Source organism: Nomascus leucogenys, chromosome 1a (assembly GCF_006542625.1).
Source record: "Nomascus leucogenys isolate Asia chromosome 1a, Asia_NLE_v1, whole genome shotgun sequence".
In the NCBI taxonomy this organism is placed as follows: Eukaryota; Metazoa; Chordata; class Mammalia; order Primates; family Hylobatidae; genus Nomascus; species Nomascus leucogenys.
Window position 1 is genome coordinate 36,294,294 of NC_044381.1, and position 12,120 is coordinate 36,306,413.

General features: G+C 44.8%; 1 protein-coding gene and 1 pseudogene across 2 annotated transcripts in view; one reads left to right on the forward strand and one right to left on the reverse strand.

Annotated features, from left to right (window-relative positions):
- Positions 1-12,120, forward strand: part of TBC1D2 (TBC1 domain family member 2) — a 56,711-nt gene that overhangs the window by 11,694 nt on the left and 32,897 nt on the right. For both annotated transcript variants that reach the window (XM_004087009.3, XM_003260546.3), the window contains 2 exons: positions 595-730; positions 11,187-11,320. In XM_004087009.3, the coding sequence (XP_004087057.1) occupies positions 11,194-11,320 (127 nt within the window). In that variant the 5' untranslated portion in view covers positions 595-730; positions 11,187-11,193. The remainder of the gene's footprint in view (positions 1-594; positions 731-11,186; positions 11,321-12,120) is intronic.
- Positions 9,166-10,820, reverse strand: LOC105738438 (annotated as a pseudogene).

Below are 12,120 nucleotides of genomic sequence, written 5' to 3' on the forward strand. Positions count from 1 at the left end.
GGATGGACTCTCAGATGCAGAATTAACTGTAGGTCTGCATTTTTTTTTTTTTTTTTTTTTTTTTGAGATGGAGTTTCGCTCTTGTTGCCCAGGCTGGAGTGCAATGGCATGATCTCAGCCCACCGCAACTTCCGCCACCTAGGTTCAAGTGATTCTCCTGCCTCAGCCTCCCGAGTAGCTGGGATTACAAGCATGCGCCATCATGCCTGGCTAATTTTGTGTTTTTAGTAGAGACGGGGTTTCTCCGTGTTGGCCAGGCTGGTCTCTTAACTCCCCACCTCAGGTGATCCGCCCGCCTCGGCCTCCCAAAGTGCTGAGATTACAGGCGTAAGCCACCGCTCCCAGCCAGGTCTGCATATTTTTAAGGGGTTTGCAGGAGGGCTGTACCAGCAAAATGCATCATTTTACTGGCTGCACAACATTTTGTGAAAAGCCTATTTTGCTGCTGTTAACCTACAGGGAAGGCCTGCTTGTCCCTGCAACTCTCCAACTCCAGCCTGTTCCCAGTCAGGGCTGCACCCATAGTATCCCACCTGACCTGTCTTTCCAAGTGCAGTGACCTGGCTGATGGATTTCCCTTTTCTTTGTTCCCAGGGCAAGAAGAGGCAGAGCTGGAGGAGTTCCTGTGCCCTGTGAAAACACCCCCTGGGCTAGTGGGCGTGGCAGCTGCCTTGCAGCCGTTCCCTGCCCTTCAGAATATTTCCCTCAAGCACCTGGGAACTGAAATACAGTAAGTGCCAGTGGAGCTGAGGGGCTAGCCAAGCTGCAGGCAGCCCCTTCAGTGGAGCTCTACCCGCTGTGATTCTCCTGCAGGGAGGTGGGCCCTGGGAGAGGGTTATGGGCTTTATTTTCAATTAATCACATCATCACTTTAAAATATTACATTTGGCTGGGTGCGATGGCTCATGCCTATAACCCCAGCACTTTGGGAGGCCAAGGCGGGTGGATCACCAGAGGTCAGGAGTCCGAGACCAGCCTGGCCAACATGGCAAAACTCCATCTCTACTGAAAATACAGAAATTAGCCGGGCGTGGTGGCAGGTGCCTATAATTCCAGCTACTCAGGAGCCTGAGGCAGGAGAATCGCTAGAACCCAGGAGGCGGAGGTTGCAGTGAACTGAGATCGTGCCATTGCACTCCAGCCTGGGTGACAAGAGTGAGACTCTGTCTCAAAAAAAAAAAAAAAAAAAAATTCATTGGAAAAGTAGTACATGTTCATTATAGGAAATCAGAAACATCTGAAAGGGTATAAAAAATTACCCACTGGATGAGGTGGCTCACAGCCTATAGTCCCAGCTACTAGGGAGGCTGAAGCAGGAGGATCACTTGATTATAAGTAAAGTATTTTTTTTAATTATCCGTAATCCTACCACCCAGACAAATATTCTTAGCATTTGGTATATTTCTTTCCTCTACATTTTCTATATACATATTGCATAAATGAGATCATATCGAATGTGATGTAGTGGTTTCACAAATGTCTATACATGTCAAAAGCATCAAATTACTCATTTTTAACTTGTGCAATTTATTGTGTCAATCATATCTCAACTACTTTTTTATTTAGTAATATATTATATATATATACCTTACTATTGTCAGGCTTTGTTTTAGATAATTTCTAAGAAGGTAGCAGTATGGACCAGGCATGGTGGTTCATGCCTGTAATTGCAACACTTTGGGAGGCCAAGACAGGAGGATCACTTGAGGCCAGGAGTTCAAAACCAGCCTGGACAACTTCTGAGACCCTGCCTCTACAATAAGTAAAATGAAAAGTTAGCCAGGCATAGTGGCATGTGCCTGTAATCCCAAGCCCAGGAAGTCAAGGCTGCAGTAAGCCATGATCATACCACTGCATCCTAGCCTGAGCAATAGAGTGAGACCCTGTCTCAAAAAAAAAAAAAAAAAAAAAAAAAGCAGCAATGTGGCCTGGGCTTTGGAAGCAAACTGCCTGGATTTGTATCCTGGTTCCATCAGTCATGGCTGTGCTGCTGTTGGCAAGTTGTTTCTCAGTGCTTTGCTTACCTTGTTAGTAAATGTAAATACAACAGCGCTTGCCTTATAAGCTTAGCATGGTAATTAAATCATTTAATGCATGCAGACTGCTTTAGAACTGTGCTTGGCAGTCTTAAGCATGCAATACATATTAGCTGCTGCTGCTATTGTTACTCTAGTTGAAGGGATGGAAATTTTCAGGAATTCAAACTATATCCAATAGTGATTCTGTTTGGGCGTTTCTTTTCTTTTTTCTTTTATTTATTTATTTTATTTTTTTTTTTTTGGAGATGGAGTCTCACACTGTCGCCCCGGATGGAGTGCAGTGGCGTGATCTCAGCTCGCTGCAATCTCTGCAACCTCTGCCTCCCGTGTTCAATCGATTCTCCTGCCTCAGCCTCCATAGTAGCTAGGATTACAGGCACCCACCACCACGCCCGGCTGAATTTTTGTATTTTTAGTAGAGACGGGATTTCACTGTGTTGGCCAGGCTGGTCTCAAACTCCTGACCTCGTGATCTGCCCACCTCGGCCTCCCAAAGTGCTGGGATTACAGCCGTGAGCCACCACGCCCAGCCTGGGCATTTATGTTCCCTGTGGACTTCAGATGAACTTAGAGCTCTTAGAAGGCAAAATAGATTGCTCACGGGACTTTGATTAGGGACCCCTGGTTCTGTGTGACTCAGGCAGAGTATTTCCCTCTGCTGGCTTCAGTGTCTGAATTTGCTTGAGTTACTAGGAAGGTAATGACGTCCTTTCCAGGAGAGAATCAGGTTTTAGGGAAAAGACAATGAGTGTTCTTTGGGGTCTGCTGGCTGGAGGTAGAGCTCCCCAACAGGCATTGGGATAGAATGACCTGGAGCCCAGGAGAGAGATCTAAGCTCGAGAGAGAGGCTTGACGGGTATAGGGCATGGTTGAGCCCCCCAGAGTGAGTGGATGTGGAGGGCACCCTGCAGGAGATCACCTGTTGGAAGGAGCTACAGGGAACTGGGTGCATTGGGAGCATGCTGGGGTAAAGAGGGGGCCTGAGAAGTCCAGCTATCCAGCCAGCATGCACCCAGGGCAGTCTCACCAATATTAAGCCGAGTTCATGCCTGATATAGGCCACAGCAGCAGAAATGGAACATAGAAAATGCAGAGACCAAGAAAGGAAGGAAGCTTCAGAGGGTCATAGAGCAACTTCCCTCCTGTAACTTGTCATAGCCCACAGAAAATGCCAGGCTACTTTGCAAGAGAAGTGCCCTGGGCTGCTGAGAGCCCAGATAACTTGCTGAGATGAGACCTGCCTTTGTGTCCTACACCCCTTTGCTCTGGCTGGTCTTGGAACTCACTGTTGGTGCTGCCATGAACCCAGGTCGTACTCAGGGAAGGGGGTAGGGAGCTTCGTGAGCACTGTGTTGGGTGCTTTATGCTCTCGAGTTGTCTGGACCAACCTGTGAAGTGGTATCATCACATGGTTAAGTCCTTAAACCATGAAGTTAGACATCCAGGGCTGCTCAGCCCCACCGCCTACTTGCTCTGTAGTTTTGGTTACTTACCCTCTTCGAATCTCAGTTCTCTCCATCCAATGAGGTTGAGAATAGTATTTACTTCATTGGTCTTGGGAGGATTAAGTGAGTGGAAGGCATCATAGTGTTTCGCTTAGAACTTCAGCCATGGAAGAGTCCATCCAGTGTTCATTATGGATATGTTCGACATCCCCATTGCAGATGAGGAAACTGAGGCTCAGGGAGGATAACTGGCTTTCCCAAGGTTATCCTTTCAGAACAAGTCTTTAGGATCACCACTCCCATGCTGGCCAGGCCTTGCAGGCCTGGAATTAAACCTAAACAGAAAATGGTCCATGAACTGCTCCAAGCAAAGTTGATAAATTTATGAAATGGAGACAGCTCTTCCAAGCATAGTGGTTTAGCTGGGTGGTGGACTATTTCAGAAGGTAGCGAGCTTCCCATTCCCAGAGATGTGTGCTAGGGCTTAGAAGGCCTTTTGCTGCCCTAAAGTTGTGGTTTCTGTGCTTTCCCACACCCAAGGGATGACTGCTTATCAGACCCAGGACATGTCAGGGAGGGAGCAGATCCTGGTTAAAGTGTGGGCAGCAGTGATGATTACCCCACCTAGCCAGTGCCTCTAGCTACAGGGATGTGGCCCTGTGGCCCTCTCCAACTCATGTGACTTGTGGTTTGTGAAATCCATGTAACAGGGCTCAGCACAGGACCCAGCATAAAGTGATGCTCAGTAAATAGTAGTGCCTATCATAATCATCATGATTCTCTTCAATGGAACTACGTTCTTGTATTTTCAGATGGGGACAGCAAGACTGGGAAAGGGAAGTCACTAGGCCAAGGAGCCAGGGGCTCTCCTTATAACAGGACACCTTAGTAATTACAGCAAAAGATCAGGTATTGGGAGTGCTGAGTTCTAATTTCTTCTCTGCTCTTAATTCAACTGATGAATTTGTCCTTCCGTCACTCAGCTGTACTATCCATGAAAGTATAATCTCATTATTTTCTTATTCTGGGCCCAACTATACAAAACACACACACAAACACACACACACATACACCTGGATCTTGTTTTAAACTAAGTTTGAGATCAATAGAGGTTCTTTGAAAAGAGCAACAAAGTTGACAAACTTTTAGCTAGGCAGACTGAGAAAAGAGAGAAAACTCAAATTACTAAAGTCAGGAACAAAAGAGAGCATTGCTACCAACCTTACAGAAACAAAAAGGATTACATGAGAATACTATGAACAACTATGTGGCAACAAATTTGATAACATAGATGAAAATGGACAAATTCCTAGAAAGACACATTTACTAAAATATACACAAGAAGAAAATCTGAAAAGACCTAATTACATCGTAGAGATTGAATTGGTAAAATAAATAAATAAATAACTACACATGAAGAAAAACTCAGGACCAAATGACTTCACTGGTGAAGTCCACCAAATATTTAAAGAAAAATTAATACCAATTCTTCACATATTCTTCCAAAATATAAAAGAGGAGGGGACACATCCCAACTCATTTTATAAGACTGATATTATTCTGATACCAAAACCAAACAAAGACATCATAAGAAAGATACAGACCAATATCCCTTATGAAGGCAGATGTAAAAATTCTCAGCAAAATACTAGCGAACTGAATTCAGCAGCATGTAAAAAGGATTAATCCACGATAAAGTAGGATTTATCTTAGGAATGCATGGTTGGTTTCACATCTGAAATTCAATTTATATAATACACTACATTAATAAGATAAAGGTGAAAAACCACATCATTTCAGTAGACTGAGAAAAAGCATTTGACAATATTCAACACCTCTTTGTGATAAAACCACTCACAAAGACTGGAAAGGGCCAGGCGCAGTGGCTCTTGCCTGTAAACCTGGAACTTTGGGAGGACAAGGTGGGAGGATCGGTTGAGGCCAGGAGTTTGCGACCAGCCTACAAAAAATTGTAGTGAACCCCCATCTCTACAAAAAATTAGCTGGGTGTGGTGGCACACACCTATAGTCCCACCTACTGTGTAGGCTGAGGTGGAAGGATCACTTGAGCCCAGGAGGTCAAGACTGCAGTAAGCTATGAGCATGCCACCACGCTTCAGCCTGGGTGACAGAGTGAGACACCATCTCTAAATAGTAGTAATAAATAAATAAATAAATAAAATTTTTAAAAAGTCTAGAAGGAGGCCAGGCACAGTGGCTCATGCCTGCAATCCCAGCACTTTGGGAGGCTGAGGTGGGTGGATCACTTGAGGTCAGGAGTTTGAGACCAGCCTGGCCAATATGGTGAAACTCCATCTCTACTAAAAATACAAAAATTAGCCGGCCATGTTGGTGCAGGCCTGTAGTCCCAGCTACTCAGGAGGCTGAGGCAGGAGAATTGCTTGAACCCAGGAGGCGGAGGTTGTACCACTACACTCCAGCCTGGGCGACAGAGCAACTCCGTCTCAGAAAAAAAAACAAAAAACAAGTAGAAGGAAACTTCCCCAGCTTGATAAAGGGAATCAATGAAAAATGCAAAGCTAACATACTTAATGGTAAAAGACTGAATATTTTCCCCTTAAAATCAGGAATAAGACAAGGATGTTCACTCTGGCTGTTTTTATTCAACATCATTCTGGAGGCTTTAGCCAGGCCAATTAGGCAAGAACATGAAATTAGGCATCCAGATTGGGAAGGAAAAAAGTAAAACTATCTTTATTTGCAGTTGACGTGATATTTGTTTACAGAAAATCCTAAGGAAAAACTATTAGAGCTAAGAAATTAGTTCAGCAAGGTTGCAGGATTCAAGATCAATATAGAAATATCAGTTGTATTTCTATACACCTGTAATAAACAACCCAAAAATAAAATTAAGAAAACATTCCATAACAATATTAGAAAAAGAATTAAATATTTAGGAATGAATTTGACATAATAATGCAAAATGTGTGCTCTGAAAACACCAAATATTGTTGAAAAAAAAGGCTTAAATAGCTGGAAAGATATCTCATGTTCATGGATCAAAAGATTTAATATTGTTAGGCTGAGCGCGGGGGCTCACGCCTGTGATCCCAACATTATAGGAGGCCAAGGTGGGCAGATCACTTGACGTCAGGAGTTCAAGACCAGCCTAGCTAACATGGTAAAACCCCGTCTCTACTAAAAATACAAAAATTAGCTGGGCATGGTAGCACGTGCCTGTAATCCCAGCTCCTTGGGAGGCTGAGGCAGGAGAATTGCTTGAACCCAGGAGGCAGAGGCTGCAGTGAGCCAAGATTGCACCACTGCACTCCAGCCTGGGCAACAGAGTGAGACTCTGTCTCAAAAAAAAAAAAAAAAAAGAAAAGAAAAGAAAAAAAAGATTTAATATTGTTAATCTATTAATCTGACAATACTTCCCAAATTGATCTACAGATTCAATATAATCACCATCAAAATTCTGGTGGCTTCCTTACAGAAATTAACAAGTTAAACCTAAAATTCAAGATCCTGGAAATTCAAGAGCCCCAGAGTACCCCAAATAATCTTGAAGAATAAAAAAAGTTTGCCCCGTCTCTACTAAAAATACAAAAAAAATTAGCCGGGCATGGTGGTGCACACCTGTAATCCCAGGTACTCAGGAGGCTGAGGCAGGAGAATCGCTTGAATCTGGGATGTGGAGGTTGCAGTGAGCCGAGATCGCGCCACTGCACTCCAGCCTGGGCGACAGAGCAAGACTCCATCTCAAAAAAAAAGGGGAAAAAAAAGTTTGAAGACGCAGTCTTCCCAATATCAACACTACTACAAAGCTATAGTAATCCAGACACTGTGGTGCTGTTGTAAGGGGCACTAAGTGGGGTGCACTCTGATATTTTCTTTCTTTTTTTTCAACAAAGCCTGACTTTCTTTTTTCTTTTTTTTTTTTGAGACAGTCTTGCTCTGTCGCCCAGGCTAGAGTGCAGTGGCGCAATCTCCGCTCACTGCAACCTCTGCCTCCCCAGTTCAAGTGACATTCAGCACCTCTCCTGCCTCAGTCTCCCAAGAAGCTGGGATTACAGGCATGAGCCACCACGCTCGGTTAACTTTGGTATTTTTAGTAGAGACAGAGTTTCACTATGTTGGCCAGGCTGGTCTCGAGCTCCTGGCCTCGAGCAATCCACTTGCCTTGACCTCCCAAGGTGCTGAGATTACAGGCGTGAGCCACTGCACCTGGCCAAAGTCTGACATTCTTAACAGATTTTATTATCTTGACTGGCATGTTTTAAATTCATAAAAGCTTTGGAGAAATCATCAATTCCCAACCCCATAAAAAGTATTTTGAATGAGGAAAAAAAAGTGGAGGTAATTATCTACACAGATACAAAGCATGCCTTAGTTCTGCCCATATCCCCAACTGCTATTTTGTGATAAAGAATTCTCAGAAAGCAGAGTGTTTTTAATACTCATCAAGTAGAATCTCACCAGTGTAAAGAGCCAACAACATTGATCTGGTGCCTCCGCTCCCTCATTGCAGACCATTTTTGGATTCCTAAGGTGTAATTATACATTTCACATACATTTGTGAGATAAGATAAACACTATGTTTATATCCCATGAGCCAGGCTTAAAGGTTTTCTAAAAACTGTGTGTGGCACTAGAAACTTCATGCTGTATCAAGTCAGTATCAGTATCAAGCTACTGGACTCTATAATGAAATATTATAGATAAACATTTACTGAAAACCAATATAAAAATCTGGCCCAGGCCAGGCGCGGTGGCTCATGCCTGTAATCCCAGAACTTTGGGAAGCCAAGGCGCGTGGATCACCTGAAGCCGGGAGTTTGAGACCAGCCTGACAAACACGGCAAAACCCTGTCTCTACTAAAAATATAAAATTAGCTGTGTGTGGTGGCGGGCACCTGTAATCCCAGCTACTCGGGAGGCTGAGGCAGGAGAATCGCTTGAACCTGGAGGTGGAGGTTGCAGTGAGCCGAGATCATGCCGTTGCACTCCAGTCAGGGTGATAGAGTGAGACTCCATCTCAAACAACAACAAAAAAATGTGGCCCAGAAAGACCAGGATGGAAATATGCAATCTTCTTGAGTTAAGATGGTCAAGTGTTGTTTTTTTTTTTAATACATAAAATTTTAAAAAGCTCTATACAGTTTAAGACATGTATGTGTAAGATATATGTATGTTTTGTATGTGCTGACTTGATCATGACAACTCAGTGATTCTTTTTTTTTTTTTTCTTTTGAGACGGAGTCTCGCTCTGTCACCCAGGCTGGAGTGCAGTGGCGCCATCTCAGCTCACTGCAAGCTCCGCCTCCCAGGTTCACGCCATTCTCTTACCTCAGCCTCCCAAGTAGCTGGGATTACAGGTGCCCACCACCACACACAGCTAATTTTTTTGTATTTTAGGTACAGACAGGGTTTCACCGTGTTAGCCAGGATGGTCTCGAATTCCTGACCTCGTGATCTGCCCACCTCGGCCTCCCAAAGTGCTGGGATTACAAGCATGAGCCACCATGCCCAGCCGACAACTTGCTGATTCTTATGAAGGATTAGGGATACACATCTTCAGCAAGGCACATGAGAAATAAACTCTGAAAAAGACAATTTATTGGGGTTAGGAAGGATCGTATTTTGGGAAGTACTTTAGAGAAACAGACAATAATTCTAGGATTATAGCTGAGAAGGATTGGAAGACTTCAGGAGATGCTTCAGCTTCTAGATTTTGAATGTCGAATAAATCATTGAAGTGTGATACCTACATTATCCTTTTCTTTGCAAAAAATTGAATAGTAGCACATTTCTTTATCCTGAATAGCAGACATTCATTTTTTTCAATTAGCTGTTTCTCATCCAAGGCATTAGGAAGATCTCTCTCTTGCTTTCAAGTACTAGCACTGGAATTCCTTGTAACTGTGGTTTATCTAGATTATGTAGCTCATTTCTCAAGGCCTCTATCTTTTCACGATCTGCACCATCTGTTATATAAACAATAGCGTTGACTCCTATGCAATATAGTTCCTACATGCTCTCAAATTGGGGTTGTCCTCCTATGTTCCAGATCTTTTTTTCTTTTTTTGAGATGGAGTCTCACTCTGTCATCCAGGCTGGAGGTGCAGTGGCGTGATCTCAGTTCACTGCAACCTCCGCCTCCCGGGTTCAAGCGATTCTCTGCCTTAGCCTCCCGAGTAGCTGGGACTACAGGCATGTGCCACCATGCCCGGCTAATTTTTATATTTTTAGTAGAGACGGGGTTTCACCATCCTGGCCAGGCTGGTCTTGAACTCCTGACCTCGTGAGCCACCCACCTCGGCCTCCCAAAGTGCTGGGATCACAGGTGTGAACCACCGTGCCCAGCCATATCCCAGATCTTTACTGTGATGTTACCTTTAGTTACTATCATGTCAAAGCTCACTGCGGGTATCATGTTTTTACTAAATTGACCTGACGCAGTGATATTCACGAAGCTGGTCTTGGCCTAAGTCCTGTAGCCCCACAAGCGTCAGTTCTATCTCCTGCTTCCAAAAGAGCAAATGGAACTAGTATAGCAGGCAGGAGATGCGCGCCAGCATGACAACCACTGGGAGAGAGGATGGATGGGAGGGTCGGCAAACAGAGGCAAGGATGACTTCCACACGAGCCAGCCTTGGCCTGGACCACCCAACAGCTCCTCAGGATCCCGATGCAACACAGGCGGATGCAGGCAGGTGGCGGCAGCCCTGATAGTTTCTATTTCATTTTTTAAATGCTGGTCATGACACTAAACTGATTTTACAATCTACCAATGAGTCGGAACCTTCGGTTCGAAATACAATGACCTAGTGAACTCCTTTCATCATTTTCCCTTCTCTGTTATTAATCTTATCTCTTTGCAAGGGAAAATAAACTCCTTGAACTGTTTTTACATCCAGATCATTATGAACTTCTCTGTGGTCTATGATCTTAGGTCAGCCTTTGGTACTATCTAGTTTCTTTCTATAAACCAAACATGTATTGAGCCCGATCTCTGGCATGTACAACCCAGTGTTGGGCACCAGCAAACATGCAGGTAGGTTAGTACCCGGTTCTTAAAGAAATGACATCATGAGGCTTCAGCCTAGACAAGTACTTGGCCAAAGGGTGACCCAGCTGTGAAGTGCACTAAGCCCCTTGGAGGCCATGAGATGGTCAGTGAAGGCTGCACAGAGGACAGATCTGAGCAGGGAAAGAGAGCAAGCAGGGAAAGATGCCAGGAGATGTTTGCAACTTATCTCAGCAGAAGTCGGGAGCCACTGATGGTTTTTGAGCCAGATAGTTATGAAACCAGATGAAGGTTTTGGGAAAGTTAGTTCAGCAAATCCATTCAGCATTCACTTAACACACCCATATTAAGCACCTTCTATGTTTTGGGCACTGTTTAGGCATTGTAGGTGCATCAGTTAACAAAACGGAAAATACCTCCGCCTCATGGCATTTATATTCCAGCTGCAGGGTTGGGGGTTGAGGAAGTCAAGCTCATATTACTTATAAGCCACATAGTGTGTGGAAGATGAGAATGCGAAAGAAATAGGTAAAGGAGATTGGGAGTGCCATGCGTGGGGAGGCATCATGTAGGGTGCCTGGAGTCTGGGAGGCCAGTCAGGATGACAGGGTGTGGGAATGAGACCTGAGCTCCAGCAGTGGCGGCGGGAAGGATAGAAGGGCAGAAAGGCAGGGTTCAGCCTCATGCTCCTCTGTTCTCGTCTCCTTTCAGAAACACAATGCACAACATCCGTGGCAACAAGCAGGCCCAGGGAACAGGCCATGAACCTCCAGAGGAAGATTCTCCACAGAGTGGGGAGCCTCAGAGGGAGGAGCAGCCCTCGGCCTCTGACGCCAGCACCCCAGGTGAGCCTCTGTCCAGGGCTGAGCTGCCTTCAGGGACCAGCTCCTCACGGCTGGCACAAGTGCCTTCTTTCCTTCCAGCGAACCAGCATTTGTGCTTTTGTGTGTGTCTTAATTGGCTTGGGCTACTTACTAAAACACCATAGACTGTGTAGCTTAAATAACAGATACTTATTTCTTACAATTGTGTGGAAGCTGGGAGGTCCAAGATCAAGGTGCTGGCAGATTCAGTGTCTGGCGAGGGCTCCCTTCCTGGCTTGCAGATGGCCACCTTCTCAGTGTGTGTTCACGTGGCTGAAAGAGCTCTGGTCTCTGCTGCTTCTTCTAAGGGTACTGATCTTATCAGCGGCTCCACCCTCATGACATTAAATCTGATCACCTCCCAAGGGCCCCACCTCTTAATACCACCACTCTACTAAAAATACAAAAGTTAGCTGGGCATGGTGGCCAGTGCCTACAATTCCAGCTACTCAGGAGGCTGAGGCCGGAGAACCACTTGAATCTGGGAGGCAAAGGTTGTAGTGAGTTGAGATTGCACCACGGCACTCCAGCCTGGGTGACAGAGTCAGACTCTGTCTCAAACAAAACCAAAAACAAATGTACACGTGATAAAATGACATAGACCTACACACACATATTGTACCAACACCGGTTTCCTAGAGTTGATAGTGTACTATAGCTATGTAAGATGTCACCATCGGGGGAAGCTTGGTGAAGAGTACTTGGGACATGTCTGCACTGTCTTTGCAACTTCCTGTGAGTCTATAATTTTTTCAGAGTAAAAAATTAAGAAGAGGCTGGGC